The 25,073-nt window shown below is 39.5% G+C and overlaps 1 protein-coding gene across 6 annotated transcripts; it reads left to right on the top strand.

The window, feature by feature from the left end:
- The first annotated feature begins 35 nt into the window (after positions 1 to 35).
- On the top strand, positions 36 to 22,838 carry CEP57L1 (centrosomal protein 57 like 1). Of its 6 annotated transcripts, XM_085217530.1 has the most exons (12): positions 194 to 243; positions 1,365 to 1,508; positions 12,188 to 12,332; positions 14,037 to 14,216; positions 14,799 to 14,920; positions 15,367 to 15,471; positions 15,775 to 15,852; positions 17,567 to 17,665; positions 18,394 to 18,471; positions 18,576 to 18,796; positions 20,151 to 20,307; positions 22,388 to 22,838. In XM_085217530.1, the coding sequence occupies exons 2-12, from the start codon at positions 1,506 to 1,508 to the stop codon at positions 22,610 to 22,612; spliced, it is 1,413 nt and encodes a 470-aa protein (XP_085073656.1). In that variant the 5' UTR covers positions 194 to 243; positions 1,365 to 1,505; the 3' UTR covers positions 22,613 to 22,838. The 6 variants fall into 6 exon arrangements, with proteins under 6 accessions (XP_085073659.1, XP_085073657.1, XP_085073661.1 ...); XM_085217533.1 differs by lacking the exons at positions 194 to 243; positions 1,365 to 1,508 and adding an exon at positions 36 to 165; XM_085217531.1 differs by lacking the exon at positions 1,365 to 1,508 and having other exon boundaries at positions 86 to 243.
- Positions 22,839 to 25,073: the final 2,235 nt, after the last annotated feature.

Raw genomic sequence — 25,073 nt, 5'->3', positions numbered from 1 at the left:
AGGACGTGATGGACGTCCCTACCAGCCAATCGCCTTCCAGCGCTCCCAGCCGGCGGACCGAAGGGGGAGAGGAGCGGCAGAGCCAGCAGGGAGGGCTGGGATGCGTAGTCCGGCTGCGGGCCGGCCCCGCGGCGGTGTGCGGGACGGAACTACGCGTCCCAGGAGGTAACGCGGCGCCGGGTGGGGCGGGAGCGGCTGGGGTTGGATGGAGCCCGGCCCGCAGCGAGGCGTTGGTGAGAACGGGTAAGGGAGAAGTCACTGCCGAACAAGGGTCTTTTCTTGCCTTTGTTTTGGTTTATTTTTCCTGTCACCTCAGGTTTTTCAAAAAAGAAACTTGCCAACAGCCCGAAGTGAAATAATTAAAAGAGCTCTGGCGGTAGGATTTACTAAAGAAATGTGCGTTGGCAAACGTACGAAACGCTTATCAAATAGGCACCTCGGGAGGAGCCTTTGGTGTAGCCTGAGTGAGCGTATCAGCAGAAGGAGGAAAAACAGCCCTTGCAAATGAAGTACAGTGACCTTCTAAACTTGACTGTAAAATGAAAACAGTCCATGGGATATTCCCATCGAGCAGCCACTCCTCAGGGCTGTTATCCAGGCCCGGTGCCGGGTGGGCTCGTTCTGCTGATCCCTGGCATGCAGGCTCCTTCCTTCCTTTCTGCAGGAAACAAGCATTTTTAGGGAGATTTGAGTTCCATTTCAGCCAAGTCAGCTCCCTGCTCTGAGCCAGCCCCGCCATGGCGCTGGGGCTGATGGGGAGGGGGAACAGTGCAGGCCAGGGCAGGGCAAAGTCAACAAGGTGTGAGCTGTGTGACCTGGTACAGTTATTTCACACTTCTCACAATTCAAATCCCAAACTCAAAGCTGCAGTTGAGCACAGAATCAGCTACCTGCACAACACAGAGGGACTGAGGGATCCAGCCAGAGGTCCAGGAGCCACGCTTGGGCTGCTCACAGCTATCAGCTGCCAGCAGCTCCTTCACTGACAGTCTGGCTTCTTCAGCTGGCATTCCTTTCACCCTGGCACGACTTCTTCACAGCTTGCAAAAGGAGCATCATTCTGTCACTACCTCCAGCTCTCGAGGCAGACCAATCTCTCTTTTTCCTTTTCCTCCCACAAAAGTCTTCTACAGCGAGGCTGCTGCCATTCTCACAGTGTGTGCAGGCCTGGGCTGTGCCACACAGCTGCTTCCTCTAGGTCTTTGGCACTATGTGAACAAAATATCTACCAAAGTCATCACTACCTGTTATAAACACGAGTCTTTGCTTCTCTGAGCACTCAGGGCCTCCACCCATCATGACTGGTGGTTTCAAGTGCCTTTTAAGTTTTACTTTTTTTCTTTTTTTTTCTTTTTTTTAATTAGCTCCCACTTCGGCTTCCTGTCCTGTTCTGTTGCCACTCGTTATGGTCTCCCAGCTTTCCTGTGCACAGGCACGTCACGAATGCTTGCTTTATTTCCATCTAGATCTTGATCTGCAGAGGTTGGATATGTGTCATTTTTCCCATGGTAAGCTTGTACTTGCTAGATGTCTCAGACAATGCCTACATACATCAGAGATCAATAAGGCAAAATAAAATCAAAGCTGAAGCATTGCTGTCAGATGTTAGTACAGCTCATATTCCCACACTGAGTGCTAAGATTGATTGAAAGTCACTGCACTGCCTTTTATCTTTTAGAAGTTGTTTTTTCCACTGACTGCAAATGAACTCTGGCTACAGGAAACAGATTGTGAAACTGGCTCCAAGGCCTAAACTTCAAATTTCAGCTCTTTGTTTGATAGACTTTAATGTAGCGCTTTGGTAATGGAGATGAAGGTGGCTTTATTTTTTCCAGACCAAATCTCTGTGGTTTTCCGATACTGGGTCAAGCTTCTGTATTCACTGCAAGGCACTGTGGAAATCAAGGTCAAAGGCTATAAGCAGAATTAATCAGAGCCTGAAGTTAGGGGAGTGTGTTTGTTTGATTCGTGTGTTCGCTGGCTGAAGTTAATATGCTTGTTTTTGATCCCTAAAGAACGGATAAGAGAAAGGCAGAATTATGAAGGAAACAATCTGGCAACTCATCCAGAATTAGAGCATTTGAGTTTTTAAAATGATAAGCTGAAGTAAAATTTGTGGCTGCTTTAAATCTCGGTATTTCCTTCCTTGATTGTTTATCAACTTCCCTCTATTTTAATTACACACAGAATTCTATAAACAAAATATAATTCAAATCTTTTTCTAATTCTGCAGTTGGATATGCAAATCATATCCAACTGCAGAATTAGAAAAAGATCTGAATAATGTTTTGTTTGCTTTTTTCTTACCAGTTTCTGCATGTCACAAAATAGTAGCACTTTGCTGCAATGTCTGTTATTTCAAGTACTGCAGAAATAGTATTATTAACACAGTAAAACTTGTGCAACTCAGAGAGAACTGCTTTTTAAATTAGATTCCTTCAAATGCTTTCCTTTGCATCCATTTTCACTGAGGCTTATTTAATTCTGACTAGTAAATACTTAGTATGGGACCTCTCCGTTCTACAAGTCCTGTTTACTAGAGAGGCCCCAGAAGACCAGGGGGTACTCTGGCACTGTCTTTGAGGTGAGGCCCAAACTACATCCTGGCAAGCTGGCCTCACTGATGAAACAATGTATGATGTGGGAGAAAATGTGGGCTCATTCTATTTCTGAGCAGTGCTTGTAGATCTACAGTGTGTTCTGGCCCGATGTGCGTTGCGCTGGAACCAAATTCTGCCAGCCTGCACCTGCAGTGGTCAGCAGTACAGCAGGGGTGGAGAAGTGAGCCATCACTTCTTAGGAGTCCAAATCCTCTTGGTAGAAAGACTGTGCTGAAGCCTGTATTGCTTTGAAAAGAGTTTGGCTCTCGTTAACCAGAACTACAGACCATGCAAAGTCACGTTGTATTTTGTCAACTTGCTGACTGTTTGCCATGTAACCATATGAATGCAGCCTGAAAGACTGAGGGTTAGACTTCAGAACTAGAAATTCTGCTCCAACTAACTCCATTAGTCTGTTTCTGGATAGAAATATCCAGATTTGCACCAAGCTGCTTATCATGATACCTATCTGCTCTTTGTGCCCACTTGTGGTCTGGGTAGTAGGTAGAGCATCTCTGAGTGAGGTCCCACTGCAAAGTTCTCTGAGCCCAGCAGACTCCAGTAAGGTCAGGTTCTTTTGTCAATAGCCACTGCTGGTTTTGGTGCCCGTCTGCATTTGGCAGTGTGCTCGCCTTCAGTGTGACAACACAGTGATGAGAGAAGCAGCTTTCAGTTCAGTCAACACCTGGTAGCTCCCGGGAGAGTGTCCTAGGTACTCAGAAGGACAACAAGTGGAAGGGAAGTGTTCATCCCCTCATCACTTGAAATTGTGTCCCTGTCAGAGAAGATGGCAAGCATGTGGCACTGGTGTGGAAGAGAAGGAAGGGGGCATAGGGAGGGAATGTGGTGTAGCCATAGGTGCTGACCTAGGAGAGGAGATCCCTGGTGGTTGTTCCCAGGCCAGTTCTGTTGTTTTATCCAGGGACTGTTTACTATAAAAATGCAAAAATAAACCCAGGACTCTCTTCCAGTGGTTAAACTAGAGGAGAGAGACGCATCCTTGTTTTACTTTGTCTTTTGCGTCAGCTGCCTTCTCCTTGCCCTATACTCTTCTGTGCTTGTCTGAACAGGGTCATAACTTCAAACGAAAAGGTGGTGACTCCCTGCTTCCTTCCTGCTCTTCCTCTTCCTAGTCTACCATGGTGGTCAGGGATGCGATATGAATGCTTCCCAGGAAAGCCATTAAACTCCCACTTCCTGGCCAATGCTCTAACTGCTGGGTGACAGCATAGAGAAGTTGGACACTGCTTCCTCCAGCTATGCTTTAAAAGAAAATGAATGCTGCTTATTGGGAATTTTTTATTTGCTGACAGCCAAATAGGACTTTCAAACACCTTTGGGCTGTGCAGTTACACAGACTTTGGTATTTTCCAGTAATAACACAAAGAAAAATGCTCTGGCTAGCAGCCATTTGAAATGAAGACACAGACCAGAGAAGCTACAGGGACTCTTTATTCATTGTTTTAAAGAGCAGATTTTGGCACTCCCCACTAGAAGAGGGCTCCAAATTCTGAGTCCCAAGAGGAGAAAGGTGCCAAGCACCAGGGTGTGACTTCTCACACATCCACGTTCATAGCATTTCCCTGCAACAGCTCTTATGAGCTCCCCCGCTGAGTATACTGCTTGTTTTGGCCTTAAAACTGCACCTTCTTTACATGCAGGGAGTGTAAGCCAGTCATAAGCAAATACAGGATTCAGCCCTGAGGCTGAAAGACTAGCTATCCAATACATCAATCCTATATCAGTCCTATCCCTCTGTGATTTACTAAGGTCATGTAGAACACCAGGAATTTGTCATGTCCATAGAGATCCACAATTGCATTCTAAGTTGTGTTGCAGCCAGAAATTGCATCAGGTGAAAAGAAGGGAAATGTCTCTTAATTTATAGTCAGTTTAAGTTAGCTTTATATGTGCAACATTGTGCAGAATTTCGGAGCATCTTACTCAGATTTTTCCTGCATCAGTGAAGTGATGGAAGTTGAAAAATAGGGATTATGTGACACAAGTGTCCTGCTGGATGGCTTTGAACGTTGTAAGTTTTCCCAGACAACTCAGGACAGAAGTAGTTACGCACCATTTTTGCATTTCTGAGTACTTATTATGCCATTCTATATACAAACTCTATTTTACATTGATACTTAGGATATTATACCTACTCAGGATGCACAACGTGGATGTATTGGAGTTGCTATGCATATCCTAAGTCATGTAAGTAGGTAATGTCATTTAAAATTGATCTTAAGCATAATAGATCTCAGAAAGAAGGTTGAGGAGTTGTTCTTATACTCAAAACTGCTTGCTGTTTTTCTGCATCTTTGAAACAACTGTTGGTGACAAAAGATAACTTCGAGAATTATTTCTTGCCAGGAGGGAAACATACTTTCCTTGTTAATATGTTTATTTCTTTTTTTTTCTTTCTTTTTTTTTTTTTTTTTTTTCATTCTTAGATTGCCTGCTGTACAAATGGAGAATAGAATTCTTGTTCCCTGCCAGGTACCCAGTTATCAGCAGGATATCACAGGAGTGTATGAAAAAAGTAGGGGTGGCATTATGTAAAAGGAGACAAATCCTATGAACAATTACTCTCTTTGTGTTTCTCAGCTCATCCCTGTCATGATGTTCTAGTTATCTGGCCAAAAATCTACCTCTTACCTCTTCTCCATACTAGGCTGAAGGATGAGTGGATGAAGATATTTTCCTGAAAAAAACATATTGGTAAAAAAATAGTGGGGACACAATCAGCCTGTTTTATCTACCTAGAGGGCAAGTTGCAACATTCAGAAGCATCTTTCAATGATCCCATCAAATGTTTGAGATGTAAAAGGTGGAAATTATCACACAGTAAAAGGTTTTTCCTGTGAATGAGTCAGTATGAAGAGCAGCTATCCCCTGCCTTATTATATTTCTTCACTATAATTGTCATTTCAACCCACATATACATTTACCCCATCCTACCCCAATATGTCTCTCTTTTTTTTTTCTAATCTCTAATAATTCTGCCTCTTCACTGATACATAGTCTTCTATACTGGAGACAGTTTCCCTTGAAAACCTTCCTCTTATGCAACAGCCAATTTTTCCTCTTTTGAATCAAGGGTAAATACACAGAGTCCATAATTTCCTCCTGCCTTCCTTTGTTCTCTGAAAAGCTGCTTTCAATCTGATGAGTAAAAAAGTGGATTTTGACAGGGTAAAGTGAAGTGACCAATCTTAGCAAACTATATATGGAAAACAGTATGTGGCATCAGCAGCAGAAAATAATAGTGGGTAGAAAAAATAATCTTTTGCATCTGTCGTGGACACTTTTGAGGAGAGCACCATCAATTTCTTCATCAGTCAAGTGTACTAAAAGCAAATACTATCTATTGGAAATGGATCCTAAGTATGAAAGGAAGAAACTAAATAGTTATTCTTATGTGGAAGAAAATGTCTTTTTAATTTTCTAAAATAAGCCAGAGTTTAAGGCTAGAAGGGGGGGTGGGAGAATAAGAAGTCCAAAGGGAGAATAGCAAGAACAAAGGTATAAAATGGTATAAATACAAGGAAAGAGAGGAAGTGAGGGAGAAAAAGCAACTGTAGCATGGGGGTGGATGAAAGGAGAAGATAACAGAAACCGAATTACTAGGGAATTGAGGAAGTGTACTAGTGACCATTGATAATATTCACTTTTGCGTTTGAAGTTTACTACAAAAAGGTTGTATTTAATTACTTTGGACTGATTAAAGGCATGGAAATGTAATTGCTTTGATAACACTCTGTTCCAGGCCAGATGTTTTCATGCTAACATATCAGCTGTTACTTGATAGGAACTTGCAGTCTTGTTCCTCTGAACGTTAAGTTCAGTTATCATCTGCACGTACAGATTAAAGCAGTTCACACTAGCTCTACTTTCCCACAAAGGTATGATATCATCATGTACATACGACCAAAGGCCCATTTTAATGAGGATTTGGGTCCCTGTACTGACTGAAGAAAACAGCAAAGCTCATTATGACATTATGACACAAAATTGTTTCACATACTCTCAGGTTAGAACCTTTGCCTTAAAAAAAGAAAATGTCTCAAAAAAGCTCTATTTTTTTCCTCATCTTGTTATTTATTTACTTATTGGCCCAAAGTACATTTTCTTTATTCCTCTTTTTCGTTCTCTTTTATCTTGAGCAAACAAGAACTGGAGAAATAGCAGTATGAATGTTTAGCAGGACTGACTCAATGGAATTGAGTCCCCTATGAAGACAGGCTGAGGGAGCTGGGCTTGTTCAGCCTGCAGAAAAGAAGGCTGCGGGGTGATCTCACTGCAGCCTTTCAGTACCTAAAGGGAGCCTACAGACAGGAGGGGAATCAACTCTTTGAAATGGTAGATAACTGCAGGACAAGGGGAAATGGTTTTAAGTTGAGAGAGGGGAGATTTAGGTTGGATGTCAGGGGGAAATTCTTTACAGAGGGAGTGGTGAGGTGCTGGCACAGGCTGCCCAGAGAGGTTGTGGATGCCCCATCCCTGGAGGTGTTCAAGGCCAGATTGGATGGGGCCTTGGGCAGCTTGGTCTAGTATTGAATGTGGAGGTTGGTGGCCCTGCCTGTGGCAGGGGGGTTGGAGATTCATGATCCTTGAGGTCCCTTCCAACCCTGGCCATTCTGTAATTCTGTGATTCTGTGAATTTTGTTCATTAAAGTAGTAGGTTTTACCATGCTTTACAGCACATAGTGTCATGAGAAAACACAATGCAATTTCTTTTCTTCTGAGACTAAATAAAGATACTGTGTGAAAGTTCTGCATGAGACTTGAAGTTCAGGAATGGATAGGTTTTGGTACAGAAATCTCAAAGAAGAAAGTAGGCCTTTATGTATCAAGTTCCAAGATTTTCCGTTTCTATCTCACAAACAAGAATACAGCGGCTCCCATGGATTTACCTGGGTCAGCTTTTCGAAAAAAATCACACACTGCCAACAGGTTCCTTAATTGTTCTAACAAATTTTAGTTGCTGGTTCTGAACTCATTTCAAGTGAGGCTTGAGTGAAGTTAAAGACAGGTTGAAATGCTTTATCGATTCAGTTAGCTTTTCTCTTCCTATTAGTTTTGCAGCTGTCACCACAGCATTTCTAGCTGGTTTCGATCAAAGCAGGCACATGAGTACCAGTTCCTTAGATACGGCCTGAACAAGGTCATGTGTTTCGAACTGATTAAAGTGGTTGTGTCAGGATGCTAGACACTGGGTGTTCCCAAAACAACAATGCAGTTTGCCTGCAACTTTATTTATTTATTTTGGTCAGTGGAAAAGCTGTTCTTTGTCTGTCAGGAATGAGGCTGAAAGAGCATTGCGACACAGCCAGTACAGCTGATAGAGTTTTTTTCCTGGTTCTTTTGAAAGCAAAAGGAGAAAAAAATACACTAATTTGAATTGTGTCATGACAATGGCGTCTAACATAACCTTTTGCCAGCAATACTTGGCTGAAACAGACAAGGCAGCAGCCAGCATTTGGGGATTTTCTTGGTATAGTCTGTGTTAGGGCAGTTTTTTAGCATTTCTCTTAGAATGTGTCAGGTAAACAGAGAATCATTCCTTAGTTCATCTAAGCCTTTGTTTTCCATTAAGGAAAAAGCATTATGAATTGTGCATGCCAGTAGGTTAGGTCAAAAGGTAGTTATCTTTGTATTTCTTTCCATATTTCTTCCATTTTTTTCCCCTCTTTGAATCTGTTCTGACAGCACCTCTTTTCCTTAGTTCTAAAAAGTTACTCTTGTTGCAATCTGAATAAGCCACGACCTCTTTGAGATAACAAGTGCTGGAGAACTTAGTGGCATCCCTTACATTGTCACATTATTCCTGCAGTGTATATCTTTTGGCAAAATGTTAGGCCAGCATTATTTCTTGGGCCTGTTACAATTCACTCCTAAAATGCTTTTTCGTGTGCTGCTCTGTGGCATGTGGCATAATTATGTATGTGGCAAAACATTCTTGGACTTCAGTAGAAATTTTTTAGAAAATAATTTAAAAGTTAAAGGGTGGAATGGAGAGGAGGAGAGAAGAAGAGTAAGGAAATCATAACTGGTCTTTCTGTAACATTTGGGATTTACTCAGTAAATCCCTGCTGTTCGCATACTTACTTGGCAAGATTTAGCAGTTTAGCAGTAACTAAAATTCCAATTATTTATACAGCATCCTAATCCAGTACTCTGGGATTCAATGCAGGCCATATTCAGCAAAAATAAATATAGATAATGTAATGATAAATCACATTAGTGCTTGGATGACCATGAGAAAATGATCATCTGTTTGTAACAAACTCCAAGCTGTTTGCCCTCTTCTGGGGTATGAAAGTTGAAGGGAATAAGGGCATGATCGCCCTCCAGCAACCTTTACGCAAGCTCACAGCTGCCTGCCAGCTGACAGCTGACATCCAAATGTATTTTGGGTACTTAATTATTTTCTCATAAACTTCTTGTTCTAGTGAGCTGAAAATGTTCACTCTGTTTGCTGTCTCACTGGTGTAAATGACTTGGTTCTTTTCTTGGTCTATGTCCTCATCTGAGGCCTGAAGCATTGTAGATATTGCACCCGAGTAGAATGGGTATTATAATCTATATTTACCTCCTAAGATATTGAAGGGCTTGTCTACACTAGAGCACCTCTTCTGAAGCAGTTATGTTGGCAGAGCCTCGAGATGCTATAGCAACCATTCCCTCAAACTATTTTATCCTCTGCGTCTGAGAAGCTGTGGTGAAACAAGCATCCATAACTGCGTCCACAGCAGGGGTTCTGCAAACATCACTGTCTCAGTTGTGCAGTGTTACCTTCCTTCACAGCCAGTCCCTGAGTCCCTGCTCTTACAAGTGGCCTGGGGAGCTCTCGCAGCCAGTGCTGCCCTAAGGTGCACATTACTCTCTGCTGCGCTGGTGAAATGGTGGATGTGCATGCTGAAGCCCACACAGGATTGGCTAGGTCACTATCACTGGGCTGCTAAGTTGGCCTCATCCCTTTCAATTTCCTCCTTCCTCACCTGCCAAACTAAAAGGTATTGTTTTCTTCCCTTTTTCCCAAATAGGTTCCCCCACCCTTGTGTTACTGGGCTTGACTAGAATTTCTCAAAGTTTCTGGTGCTTTATTCCCTCCTTCTCTTATTTGTTTTGTTTTGGATCACTGCCCTTCCTACAACCGCCTGCATACCCATCTCCTTAGAAACAGCAGAAGTTGTTTATGGGAAGGCAATAAGGAAACTAATTGATTTGTAGCAGCTGCAGACTTGCAAGAAAGCATGGTCCCTTTCAGGGAAGGATGGCAACTCATGAAGAAGCAAGCTTTCAGTTGTGCTGACTGCTGAAGGGTCAGATGGTATAGACAAAAGTGGTCTTCTTATGCTTCTGTTTCCAGATTGTGTTCCACTGTTAGCAACAACAGCAGGAAGTTTGTTGTGTGTGTGTGTACCCGCACATTTTTATGGACAATTTTTGTTAGTCTTTTTCATCACCAATGTGTAGGAATTGAGAAGCAATGGAAGGGTAAGTTTTGCTTATTTGTACTCTGTGCCATTATAGGTACTTTGTGAAAAATCATGCTGGTACCCCACACTATGCCAGGCCAGTTTAACCCTTGGCCAACCGGGTGGGACCTCTTGCCTATGAAGGCAGAATGCCCCCAAGAGCCAGCTGCATGGGCTGGCTGCGAGCCACCCAGGGAACTTTCTGGAAAAGGTCAGTGGTGCATGGGTCGCTGCTAGGGTGGATAAGGGGTGCTGGGTGGACCACCCTGAAATGCAGGCTCTGCCTCAGGGATGCTAGCATGCAAAAGCAGCAGAATCTGGGAGGCACGAAGTCAAGCAAGCCTTGGCAAAGAGATGCTGATATTAATGCTTCTGTGATGACAGCCTGGGGGAGAAGGAAAGTGTTTCCATGTACCTCTTGCATGTCTTAAAGAGGTGGTGTGGATGGATGTGAATTTTTTTTCTATTTTGTATGTATTCTGAAGCAGTACTGAAAGAGGTGTCAGTGGAAAACTGTTCCTTCATTGGAAACTTTCTTCCCTACCCTGCAGGAATGAATTTGCCTAGGGAGTGCTCTGTCATATCATCTGGTTTTTGTTAGGATTTCTTCCGTTACTAGATACCTTCTTTCTGTCACTTTTGGGGGATCAGCACCTATGAATATCTGTGCATGAGGAGGAAGTTCTCTCTTTGGAGCTCTCACAAGAAGCACGTCCTGGGGGGCAGATAGCATCACTGCTGCTCTGTCAGAAGAATTTGCCATGTTTTAAACTTGAGCGGTATCGTAGTTGTTGTATCACTGAACCTTTAGATAAGCTGCTTTTCCAGCAACTGAAGCTGTACACAATCTTCATTGTTTGGACAAAACAAATTTTAGATTTATCAAATGAGGTGTTTGGTTTGGTGCCTAGTTTGGTAGGTAGCCATGATGTGTTTAAAAGGCGCTGTAACTTCCTTCTCTTGACATTGTGTTTACACTTCCAACTACTTGCAAGACCTGGTAAGAGCTTTCAGAAGTGAATGACTCTGTACTTTAAATGTGTGAATTGATAGGACCTTTAGTAAAGGGTAACAAAGTTTGTACTTCAGTGAAAGCATTTGTGCAACATTGCAATTGGTTTCTGCCCTTCCTAAGTAGAATTAGTAGATGAGTAGAAGAGCAAAAAATACAAAAGAAAAGCTAATTTTTAAAGTATTATTAAGTCCAAACATATTAAAGATGTCTTTAAAACTAGTTTCTTTTCTACTTTTCTCTTCAGATGACCTATAGCCTTTCTTTGTATGACCTATAGCCCATGCTTGGTTGTCAAGCATTCCCAATGTAAACAACAAATGAGGCTTGAATGACTTGTCGTAGAGTACATATGGACTGATCTCAAAGGGTCTGCTTTCCTAGAGCCTATACTATACCAAGGCACTTTGTGCAAGTTTCCTTGTCCATGTCTTGAGTATCAAGGAAGACCACTGCTCGACAAAGCATGAAATGGCTTCAGATGTGCTTCTGATAAAATAAAGAATGTGAAAGGGTAGAGAGGAAGGGAATTAATGCATAAGTTTAATAATGGTGAGAATGCTCATGGTAGTCATGAGAAGGTCACGTGTTAACTATCCTTTTGTTATTTCAACGCTCTATGTCAAAAGCCATGTCTTTATTACATAATAAAGCCGTATGTTAAAAGAAACAATGAACTATGACACTATTACAGTGTACCAGAACAATAAGGAGGCTGTACAAACAAGCTGTAAAACTTGCAATGCTTGCTCTGCAGAGACCACTGAGAGGCATATGCTAACTTCTGTAAAAAAGATGCTATAAAAATGTTTTAATCTTTGGCTTTTAGAAGGTCACTATTAAGTTTAGAAAACACAGAGGAAAAATCTTAGAAAATTTTGGCTGTTTGAGTGTTTAGTGTTACTGAAGACATTGTTTTGGAATTGCATTAACATACACAATACCTCTGGGTATATGTGGCTTTTTAAATTATGATGTTATGCAAGTGATCTGGCTTTATATAAATACAGCCAGGGACTGTTCAGTGAGGTGCCTTGAAAACTGTTACATAGTTCATTAAAGAGCTAAAAAGTCATTATATAGCTCTCTTTTTGCAGGCTATGGATTCTGAATCAAAAGACAGCTTAGTAGGAAGCTTTCTTCAGCCTCCAGCTAAAATGATTCCTGCACCCTTTGTTTATGGAGAACCAAAGAAGTTGGCAGCTGCTGGTGACAATGGGCCTTCTATCTGCTATAACCAAGGTAAGCCAAAAAGTGGTCTTTTAAATTGTTCCTTGTGAAATCTCTTGAGCAAAGTCTCCATTTTGTTTTACCCAGTTCAATGACTTGCTGCAATTATCAGTTAGTAAGACAGGATGTATATGTGTCCAGAGGGAGTAGTCTCCCTGAAGTCGTACATCTGGAATGGAAACTGCTGCAAGTCTTCTGACATCCTTATAAACTTTGGCTTTGAAAATTGTTTAACTTAAAGATCGTCAGACTTCCTCTAAAAGCAAAGGAGAAGACTTCAAACTCAACAGAAGCTGTTCATGCTTTAAATGCAGCAAAAAAAAAAAAAAAAAAAAAGAAAAAAAAAAGACATGACAGTACTCTGACTTGAAATTGGCTTTGTGCTGTTTTATTCAACTCTTCCTAGCTTTAAATCACTTCTAAGCTTTTTTGTGTGGTATGATGTGTTGGGAGAACTTGCGAATAAAACGTAAGATAACTTTCTCAGGTAAGTTATCAGCATATTTGTCTATGTGAAACATGAATCCACTATGATTATCTTGTGCCTTAATCAGTGATTACTCTCTGGAGCTCACGGGACAAATGCTTGGTGGTTTAAGTTGTTCAGATTACTAAGCAAATCACAAGTTTACCATACTTGGATTTTATTTAATGTAAGACTTTGCAGTATTGCACAGACATAGTTAATGTGTATGTCATCCTTGTTCTTTATTTTGTGGCTTCCCCATATGAAGAATAGTTTATTACAGAATTCACATAATGTCGTATATAGTTTGGACTATTTGGATCAAGACGTTCAGCTCAATATTGTGCAGCTAAATGTTTAAACAAGGAAATGTTTGGTATCCTAACAGAAAGATGTGAGAAGTGGCCCCTTCTGCTCTCTGGGACCTGTTATTTATTTACTTATCTTAATTAGGCTATGTGAAGCTGCTTGGAGTTTTTATGGAGCTATCCAATATTTGCTTGGTATTCTTCTACCAAGAGAATTGGTATAATGAAAATGTCAATGTCCAACAGGAAGCTGAACTTGTTAGAGAATATGTCTTAAACTTATAGCTTCTTGGAGAGAGAGAGCTAGTCAGCTCTCCAAGGAAGTTATTTTCAGAATTTTAACTCTGGAATTGATTTGAGGCTAAAAGCAAAATCTCTGGTTTTTTTTTTGTTGTTGTTCGTTTGTTTTATGTTAAATACAAGAAATGAGACGGATAAATCATTCACTTTTGAAACAATAATGTTTTTAAAATGCATCTTCTGTTAAAATGTTCCATTGCATCTAATTTCTTCCCCCCTGCCAGGAGTCTTTTTTTTTTTTTTTTTCTTCCTAATCTGTCCACACCAGTTCCATTGCTCCAAAACTTGGATACCTAACTTAGATACCTGTGTTCCCTGCTCCTCTGTAGACAGATACTAACAGGTCTGAGTCCCATGTTTTGCTGTACTTGATTTGCCATGATTTCTTCATGCTTGCCAACGTTTTGACTGAAAATAGCTTAATAGCTTTGCTATTCTGTTCTTTATTCTCCACCTATGCAGTAATACTTTCTCCTAGGTACATTCTGAGTGTGTAATTGTATGGTTGGAGAACGTCATTCCTTTTAGACCTGATCCTAGAAGGAAAAGCTAGGTAGTAGATTTCCATTTGAAGCATTTTATGAAAATAGCATGAGGAACTGTGTTACAAGAGCTCAGTGTAACTGATGCTTTATTTTCTAGCTGTGGTGGCAGCCCTGAGAACTCTACAACAAAAGATCCACCGTCTAGAGCTGGAGAGGTCACATGCTGAGGAGAATCTGTGCAGCCTTTCTGTAGCAGCTGCTCAGTATAAGAAGGCCTTAGAGCACGAGTCCTTCAAAAATGATACAGCACATCACAAACTGATGCAACAGAGGAAAGGTATTTCTCCGAGTGATAAGGTGTAGCCACACCAACTCAAAGACTGCATAATCCAGGGAGTGTTTGTTTTGACAAATAGCTAATTAATGTAATGCAACCTGCTTTTTTTTTTTTTTTTTGCTTCAGAGCTGTGGAGGAACAGAAGTCTGATAATTGTGGATAAAGTGTAGATCTTTTTTATTTTTTTCCACATTTTAACCAGATATTGTATAATTCATGACTGTTTTAAAGATAAACAGATTTCAGGTGGTGTGTTTAACTCCTCCAATAAGCTAGCATCTGCTTACTTGTATAACACTGCTAACTTGAGAAAAGTAAGTAGAAGGGAATAAACTAGACTTTGCTGATACTAATCAAAGTAACAGCAGAGCTCACACCTTTGGAATTCATATTAGAGACTGTCTCTGGAAAAGCACCTTCATTCTCTTGCCATACACAACATACATTTAACCACATGACTTGTTCAGACTAGCAAAACTTTTCTTGTCTCTTTTGAAGACAGAGAATTCCTTAGAGAGATGACAAACTAGTTAAACTTATAACTCCCATTGCTGTACTGAGTATCTTTGCTTCTCTTTGTAGATTTAAGTGTGCAGTTAAATGCAGCACAGTCTCGCTGCTCCCTGCTGGAGAAACAGCTGGATTACATGAGGAAAATGGTTGAGAGTGCAGTACTGGAAAATAAAATGATTTTAGAACAACAGGTGAAGCCCTTTAACATACTAACAAAGCAGTAATGTAGTTAAAAATATAAAAAATTATTCCTCATTTTTCCTCAGCTCTGTGTAGTGTGACAGATAGCAAACAGAAGCAATTTTCTATCTGGCTGGTTGTTGACAACCATTCAATGCATTGTATGAAAAGATTCCCTAGATATCACTCCAAATGAGTAAAACCATGCTAATACTTGCACATTTGATAGACAAAAAGACTGCTGGAAATGTAAGTCTTCTTTGTCTGCCTGGTATTTTTCATCACTTTGCAATTTAAAAAATATGAAATTTAAATTAGTTAAACACCTTTACTGTAGTGTGTGAGTTTTTCTTTTTTTTTTTGTTTTGTTTTTGGTATGGTTTTTTTTTTTCAGTCTGAAATAATTTTAGTCAATTGCCAGCTTTATTCTGGCTTATGTTTTCTGATCCATCTTCAGAAAGAGAAAAATCAGAACCAGATGGAACTGCATGCAAAACTTGAAAAACTTGAAGTGCTAGAAAAAGAGTGTCTTCAACTTAATGCTACTCAGAGAATTGTAGAGGTAAGTAAACATGGAATTAGTCTGAAAGTCATTCATTTGATATGAGTTATGTGGCATACTGTCAATAGTGCAAACCTTTGCAAAAGTTTTCTCTGCTAAAACTGAGATCATCAAATATACCTGAGTGAATGCTTGGCTTCCTTGGCTTCATTTACATAAGTTGCTTTTTTTTCTTTCCATTCTGGGCCTTAAAAATTCCATCAGTGCTATTTTATCCCAGATTACAATTACAAAGTACTACAGGTTTCTGAATTCAGTGTGACAAACTGAAGTGTGACTAAGCTTTCTTGCTTTCAAATTCAGGACAAAATCAAACATTTAGAAGAAAAGCTTTGTAAAGAAGAGCATCAGTGCAAGCTAATACAAGACAAAGCTGCTCAGGTAGACTGAAACAGTTTTATTTGATCTCATTTTTTGTTACTGAAAGAAGCTATTCTCCCTGTCCAAGATACCTTTTTAATAACATTTAAATTCTACATACATACAGGTTTAAATCCTAGAGTACTGACTCCTGGAAAACTCCTGGATACTAACTAGACTGGTCATAAATTACATGAGGGAAAATTTGACACGTTGTGTTTCTTGATCAGGAAAGATTCTGCTTGGCTTTGTGTGAATGAGAATTCATCAGCCTTAAGGCTGCAATCAGTGATCTAGGTAGACAATTTCTAGAGAAGCTGCAACTGAATCAGATAATCTCATTTTAAGGTAACTAAAAGATAGTCATGTAAGAACCCTCAAGTAAGGTTGGTCGTTCTCTTTGTATTCCTTTTTGTTAAGATTTGTTGAAATTGAATGAAATGAATGTAATGTTGAAAAAGTCTTTAATAGTGATACATTGTTTATTAAGGGAGAGTTTGTATAATTAGTTGTTCTGTGAAATCACAGTCAGTTTGTTGGGCCATCACCCATTTCAGAGAGGAATATTTGCCAAAGTGAGCAAAATCAAAGAAACAAAGGAGCAAAGTAGATTCAAGTATTCTAAACCTTCATTGAGAGGTAGCAACCGTTTTGAAAGAGTTGTTTGTGGTGGCATTCCCCAGAGTGGAGGGTGTAGAGCTGATGAAGAATTTTGGAACAATGCAGCCATAAGTGAAGCTGAAAGCTTAAATTAATTAATAATTAGAGGTAGTTTTATATCTCTTTCAAGTTCAGTTGGCTTTCATCAGTCTGGGAACCTTGCAGTAGGTAGCCCAGATATCGGATCACCTCCAGAATACAGCAGAATGGCACAGTTGAAAACCTGCAATACTGGGGGAGTTTCTTAAACTGCTGCTTCTGCTGAAGAGCAGAAAGCCAGCTATGAAGACTTTGTATTCTGAGTAACATTAAGAATAACTCTCCCAGAGCAAATAATCTGACCTTAGCAGTAGTATAAACGTTTGCTCAAGAAGGGAGTTTAGCACAATGCATTGGGTGTTGAACTACTGTTTGTCCCACCTTGATTCACTGTAGATCAGTTTAGGTCTGTTGGATCTGAGTTTGGAAACACAGGGTGTGGCAAAGCTGATTCAGCTTCCTTTTGATGACAGAATAATCAGAGTAATTTCAGTGCAGTGATGAACTTCCAGCATTGTTTAGGCGGAACTGCTGCGCATGCCAAAACAAATTTCTTGTCCTTTTGGATTGGGAATGGCTATTATCCTGTTTATCATGGGCCTTTATATCAACTTTGAACTTCAGAGTAACGTGTGGATTGTCCAGCAGGCTTGACCTCTATGTTACACAGGTGGATTCAGTTCTTTCTGTCTCCAGACTGTAAGATCCCAGTGTTCACATTCTTTGGATTTTATGATCAGATCCTTCACAAGCAGCAGGATTGTTTTATTTCAGTTACTGGGTGTCATAGTGGAAAAGCACCTACTGCAGCTGGATGTGAAAATGGAAACTTGTTAGACAGAGTTATATCTGATGCCATACCATCCCAGTAACCTGTTCAGTTTTTAAGCATAGGTTATGCCTTCCAAACAGAATAGTTAATAGTGCCCTTAAATGGCTCTCATTCATGTGTGAAAGAAAGAATTAATTAGACTGTGTGATTTCAGACTTCTAATGTTGTATTAAATACATGCTTTCTTTTTGTTTATGCACACAGCTTCAGACAGAATTTGAGATAAACAGAATTTTGATGTCTTTGGATTCATCTGAAAGTGAACTTAAAAAGAGAAGCAAGAAAAAAAAAAGCCCTAAGAAGGTTGTTACCTTTCATTATCACAGTTTTGCTGATAGCATCTGACTCACACAGAGATTGGAATTTGTGAAAAATGGTGATGTAAGAGCCACTTGATTTGTCTGCTGCACTTTATTCAGTTTCCAAAGTGAATAACAGTGCCCAATTTTTGTCTTTTTTTCTTTTTCTTTTTAATTTTTTTTTTTTGCTTTTGGTAACTAAAACTGGGACAGAGCTGACAGCACCTCACTGGAAAATGTTCCTGTACTACCATGACAACAACCTTTGTTACAGTTTTTCTGCCCTCCTCTATGTCCTGCCTTATCTGCTTTTTAGTTTATCTGGCAAAATTAGCTTCCAAAGTAATTTTAAAGTAGGCCATCCTAAGATGGCACGTTTTAGAGGAATTGTTGAAATCAAGAGGATTTTGCAACAAATGCTACAGGTCAGCCAAAATTTTGCAACTCTGGTTTTGCTTAAGTAAGCAAAGCTCAGTTATTTTAATGTCTGTCTAATTGCCAACGTATCTGCTAAGTGAATCTGGAAGATAATTTACTTATCTCAGCTGTTACTGCTTGAAAATCTTATTCCTTCTATGTACAGTAGGGAAATGTTTTTAAAAAAACATGAGGGAAGCTGAGCTGATGCACTTCACAGCTTCTTTATTTGAATTTTTGTTATTCTACAAAACAAAAAAAGATTGCATGTTGGTTCAGCACACTGAAATTTCTTCTCTTTCTGTTTTATGGCAGAAAAATCCTACAATGAAGGAAATTCATCTTCCACAATTTCACGTACAGGCAGGTGTGCTACCTTTTGTGGTTGGGAAGGTGAGTGAAACAAAAAATTCTCGCTAAATTGGCATCTACCATTTCAGTTTCTTTGCTGTAATTGTTAAACATGTTTGTAGGCAACTTACTCATTCTTCTTTAAGTCTGTCAGCTCCAGCCATTCTCTTTGTGCAAATGTACAAAGTGTGCTGCATATTATGAAGCATCGCAATCCACATATCTCATCACAAAGACAAATTCAAAATAGATCTGGAATTTCAGGACAAACAACTCTTTCAAAATCTGTATCCTCATCATCTACTGTCACCAGAAGACTTTCTGACCTTCTGTTGGGAATACAAGATGAGCTGAGCCAAATGAGCGTGTGAGTAGTCATCCTCTGTATTATGAGTAAAAATGACTTCAGCAATAGCCCTGTGAAGCTATGGGTGTACTTACTATATTCAAACATACCAAATGTAGGACTACATGTGAGAATTTCCTGAGCATGCATAGCTGGTAGGATTTTTCTCATCCAAAAACTTATTTTTGTCCTGATGTTTAACTGATCTTGTAAGTGAGCAAAATACTCTTTAGTTGGGTTTGTTTTCCTGTGCTTATCTGCTACTGAAGTAACAAAGACAGCAAATAAAAAAATCTTCCAGGCCTGGGATTTTTAGAAATTTGAAATATACTCTGAGATCTATAAAGTGTACCAAGAATGTTCTTCCTATACAATACTTTAAGAGGGTTGTGAAACATACTTTCCTGCCAGAAAATGAGCAGAGTGTGGGAAAAGCCAATGCTCTACATGGAACTGTATGTATCTTTCTTGCCATACAAATAAATGTGAAAGACAAGTTGTGTTTTTAGGCATCTTTATTTAAACACACGCTTGTAGAATTGTGGGCTAAAGCTATGCAGCTGGTCACAGTAGACGTCAACATGATGAGCTGTGGTTTGAACAGAGGAGGACATGTTGATTAAACCAGTTTGGATGTTGACACTGGTTTGAAACATTTGATGTGGCAACATTTAAACTGGCAACCGATCTCTTCTTCAAAAAATAATGGTTGGTTTAATCATAGCAGTTCAAGGACAGGAATATTTTTCTTTGCAGCAACAACTAGTTGTCCGTGTTAAAGTGTCAAGAACCAACAGTTAGTCAGAAGTTAGAAAAAAAGCTTTGAGCTGTGGAAAAAAATTACCTAACAGAGCCTATGCTTTCAATTTGTTCAAATGTCCAGGTATCAAGCGAGTCTAAAGCATTCATTTTAATTAAGCTGATTAATGTAATTAAGCAACACAATTTGCTGCTGATCTTTTTGAGGAGAATATTTCAATTTGAATAGGCAGGAAAACTAACTTGAATTACTAATTTAAAAAACACTTTTCTGTATTACAGTAAGCTTTCAAAGTCTGCACTAAATTGGGCAAGAATTTCATAGCTGCTGTTGTCCTCTGTTTACTTTCCAAATTCTCATCAGCTACAAATCTGAAATGAGAATCAGAGACCCTGGGAGAAAACAAACAAACAAACAAAAACAAAAACAAAAAACCACCCTCTTTTCTAGAGTGAATATATTCCAGATGAATGTGTATTGCGTAAGGGAGTAAATGCAAAATTGCTGTACTCCAGACAGAACTGCTGGCAATTTGTGCAATACATTGAAACTACTGGAGGAAATCCTAGAGGCTATATCATGAATACTTAACTGTGCCATTTTTTGTTTTAACAGTGAACATCAAGTACTTCTGAAGGAGATCCAGGAGACTCAGGACTCCAAAATTCGTGAAGATCTAGAACAGAGGCTGAATTTCCTTGTAAAACAAATGAACAGCAAAGGAGAACAAATATCTAAGTTGAAAAAACACGAGAAAAGCGTAAGAAAAAATGTAAACTGTCCAGCTAGCAACACTCTAATTAAATGGCTCTACCTCTTGTTGTCAGTAACTAGAATGCCACCAGAATACTTAAGCAGGATGTTTCAGTATGGGTGATTAAAGTTAGGTTGCTAACTCAGTGTTCTTGTATCTGCAATTCTTCCTTTAGATCATAAAATGGTGCTTAGGGCTGGCAACTAGATATGTAGACCAGCGAGAAAACTTCCTGTCCTGTGGCAGTTCTGCGGTATAGAGCAGATTTGCTCAGTCTGTCACTTTCATTCCCTGTATTAAGACAGGCTGTTGAGATTTCATTCCTTTGTGCCCTCTCTATCTGGGGAATTAGAAAATAGAAGCTATAATTCCTGTACAGACGGCTTGAATGTCTTGTATTTTACTGAAATATTGAAGTTTGTTACTAACCAAATAGTTTACTGACTGCAACTTCTCTCAAAAATCGTAGCCAGACAAGCCTTTTAGTTTTTTTTAACCCTTAATCTATACGCATTCTGTCAGCATTTTCTGTAGAGATATAAACAACTACTACATGTCCATAGAAAAATCACACTTCTATAGATGAGCTGCTCAGCCTGCTTGTAGCAGTTTGCTTTGGAACAAAATAAAAAAGGCAATTCTGTCAGATATTTTTCTGTTCTTTCATCTTATTTTGTAGGATAAATAGGCTCCCATAAGAGCTTTACTTATACAGGAAACAAAACAGAACTCAGTGTGAGACCTTGTGGAAGAGGAAAATATTAAATTTAAATGCAACCAACTTCATTCATATTCTTTGATAGATTTTACTCACTTAAACTTTTAATTATCCCATATACTTACAAAGACACTTATATCAAACTCTTGTCAGAGTTGCAGTTAAGGAAAGTGGACTGTTGAGTCCTTGCTGACTCTCTTGGCAATGTCTACTGATGTATGGATAAACATCTAACGTTCGTGAGAAGCCAGCACTTATGTTGTTACTTTTTGCCTTAGAATCTTGGTAACATTATGAACCTCAGAAAATGGAGAACAGCACCTTTAGTTCTTCATTTTGCATATCTTTATGGCTACAATCTGCCTTCATTTGGGGATGATGGGAAGAAGAATGGCACATTTGATGTGGTGCAACCCTGTTGTCCTTCTTGAGTGTTTGAGAGTGTAGATCTTTTGCTGGCAAGTTGTCTGTGCTGTGGCACAGCCTTATCAGAGCACATGCCTTACAGTCATTATGTAAATAGCACATTCTTCATGCTTGTCTGTTTGATTATCATCCATCGTACCCTGGTTATCAATACAGGCCACTCCGGTAACCTTTGATATCTATTGTTTTTTGGGTTTTTTTTTTTTTTTTTTTGGTGCTTTCATGGACAGAATTTCACACAGATCAATCTTAATATTTCTGGTACATATTTCTGCATTTAGAACCAGTCATGTTAAAAATACTGTAGTCATCTCCGTGTTTCCCACTTAAAAATATACTTCAGAATGCAATTAAAATTAATTTTTTTAGAAATGGGTAAATAACCCAAATTGGCGTATGGAATGTTTCCAGCTTAATTTTATCTTAAGGAGAGATATTTTCATGCCAAATGCAAGTCAAGGCTTTATATTTGACAACTAAAAAATATTCTGTAGCAATCAACCATATTTATTATGTTTCTTGACTTTTTTTGTGAGGCTTCAAAGTAAGCTATCAGATATGGTGATTCATAATAAGCTGTATAGGTTTTTTATAGCTTCTTTGTTGTTGTTACATTGGTACAGTCTGAAATGGGAGAAGACCATTGTAAATATAAATCGGTTACAGGTGATGTTCAGGCTCTTTCAAGCAAGCATTTTTACTTCACAGAGTAACAGGGTTCAGCAGTCTTTTGAGTGTGGATGAGGTCAGTTTTCTATAATGTTTTCTGTGTGGGCAAAATCAGTTTTCTGTGAAACTTCTAGTTTCACTAAGACAACTATATGCAAGATTAGTAGGTTTTAATGATTTTTAAAAGTCCTTTGGATGTTTTCAGTTTGGAATTTGGTAGAAATTTGGTAAGCAGTAAGCAGTAGCAAAGTGGGTGATGTTCTAATTAGTAATTTTTCTTTGTAGGTGCAGAAATTAAAGCGAAAGACTCAGAAATTGAAGAAAGAGGCAGCTCATGTCAAACCAAAAAAAGATAACCAAAAGGAAGCAAAGCAGATTTTGGGCACTGTAAGGGAAAGTATGTCCAAATCTCATGCTGGGCAGAAAAGCAGAAGCTCCCTTCAGCTGCTAAAGAATGTACAGAAGCTTCAGTCAACACTGAAAAAAGACGACATTATGTGGGAACAATAATTCTCAAATTAAAGTTTTTGAACTTGTCTGACAGCTAGTAAATTTTGAATTTCACAGAGTAGCTTTTAAAAATAAAATAAATTTAGCATTTCTCATTCTAAACTGTCTAAGGTCAGTTTGTTCACCTCTGTTAACTTTCATGTAGCATAGCTATAATTCCAGTACACTGAATTGTAATGAAATGTTTCAACAGATTAATTAAATGCTTATTAATTAACTTGTCAAATGAGCCCATATCCTTCTAGGCTTAAAATAATATGCAATCTTTGGTGTCCTGTCTTCACCATCTCCGTCAGGAAGATTCTGTGACACAAAACATCCTTGTCTCTAAATTGGAGAGACATGGATTTGACAGATGGATCACCCAGCTGGTAAGGAATTGGCTGAAGGATCATACTTAAAGAGTCTTAATCAACAGTTTTATGTCCAGGTGTAGACCAGTGGCATTCCTCAAGGATCAGTATTGGGACAGGTGCTTTTTAACATCGTTATTGATAATGTGGTCAGTGGGATTGGATGCACCCTCAGAAAGTTTGCTGACAATACCAGGCTGTGTGGTGCAGACAACGCGCTGGAGGAAAGGGATGCCATCCATAGGAACTTTGACAGACTTGAAAGGAAAAGGACTTGGGAGTGTTCCTCGACAAGAACCTCAACATGACCTGATAATGTGCTCTTGCAGCACTGAAAGCAGATCTTAACCAGGGCAGCATCAAAAGAAACACTGCTAACAAGTCGAGGGAGGTAATCGTCTGTCCCGCTCTGTTGTTGTGAGGTCCTACCTGTGTCCAGCTCTGGGATCCCCAACATAATAGTAAGGATGTGGAGCTGTTGTAGCACACCCAGAGCAGGGCCACAAGAATGATCAGGGGGCTGGAGGAGCTGTCCTATTAAAACAGGCTGAGAGAATTGGGGTTTTTAAGCCCGGAGAAGAGAAGCCTTTAGAGACATCTCAATGCAACCTTTCTGTACCAAAAGGGAGTCTACAAGAAAGCTGGAGAGGGACAAGGACTCTTTATCAAGGAGTGTAGTGATAGGACAATGGGTAAGGGCTTTCAACTAAAAGAAGTTAGAGTTTAATTAGATATAAGTAGGAAATTATTTACACAGAGGGTGATGAGGCGCTAGAACAGGCTACCCAGAGAAGCTGTGGATGCCCTATCTCAGGGAGTGTTCAAGACCAGGCTGCATGGGACTCTGGGCAAGAACTCTGGTCTAGAAGAACCCTGGCTCTGGCAGGTGGGTTGACTGAGTTATCTTTAAGGTCTCTTCCAACTTAAACAGTTCTGTGATTCTATGGTTCTATGACTTGCGCTAGTGCTTCTGTTGAAAGAAAAACAGTGTTTTTCCTTTTTGATAAATAACTGAAGATTCAGTCACTGCAGCTGAGGCAGAAAAAGAGGAATTGTTTCTTATTTATATACTACTTCTTTTTTATGTTACTGTTACTCACAAGATTTATCAACAATGTTAGTATTAGGGAGTGCTGTAAGCACAGCCAAAGAGTTATGCAGCTTTGCATGTATAGCCGTCCAGATCAAAAAGCCGACTAGCTTCCCATAGCGCATCCTGATGTTTTGACATGTTGGAAGTGGCTTACTAAAAAACTATGAAGAAGAATAAGCAGACTTAAATAGCTTTCCTTGTGTCTATGAGTAGAAGTTTGCACAGAAATGGACATAAAGCTAATGTGACCGTGGTAGATATTGCATCAATGGAATCAGGACTGGTGATAGTAAATGTGGACATGGAGAAGGGAATAGGAGGACATAAGGAGTTCGGGTAGGGAATGAGATGGCAAGGAGAGAGATATGAGAGAGAAGATTTGTTTGCTTTCCTTTCCAAGAAGTTATAGGTCTGTAAAGTTTCTTTTAGCCTCCAGGATGAGGCAATACTGAAGGGGGTAAGGGGAGAAAAAAACCTTTAAATTTTTCATAAATGTTCTGCTACGGATCTCAAGTATGAAGAGAATGCAGTAGGCTTTTCAAGCCGTTCTACAGACAAGAATGAAAACTGGAGATGTGCTCTGTTGTTCAGGGCTTTGAATAAAGGCTAGTAATGATGTATTGTCCTCATGGGAAGTTAAGTCTTCAGATCAGAGTAAGTTTTGCTCTGGAACCTGACCAGAAAATGGATTGTGACAATTTTTGACAGAAGTGTGTGCAAGCTTTATGTGGCAGGTTTGGGTATGCTGGTGAGGAGTTTATAGACTCTAAACATTTTTATCAGGACCATGGAAGGTCATGCTATTCAGCTGATATGTGGGGATGATTTTCCTTCATTTTACATTCTTTTTTCTTATGGACTATCTCTGCCTTAGAAAAGAACATTTTTGTGCTTAAAAGCACTTAAACACATCCTAAAAAGGGTGCTTTCCTGGTACAGATAGCACTGCTGAGGTAGGCATCTGCATTTCTAGGTGCTGGAATGGTTGATTGTGGAGAATGAGAAAAATAAGTAT

The sequence above is a fragment of the Meleagris gallopavo genome, chromosome 2, assembly GCF_905368555.1.
Source record: "Meleagris gallopavo chromosome 2, MGAL_WU_HG_1.1, whole genome shotgun sequence".
NCBI lineage: Eukaryota > Metazoa > Chordata > Aves > Galliformes > Phasianidae > Meleagris > Meleagris gallopavo.
Note: the sequence above shows the minus strand (reverse complement) of the source record. Positions and strands in the feature narration are given on the sequence as shown.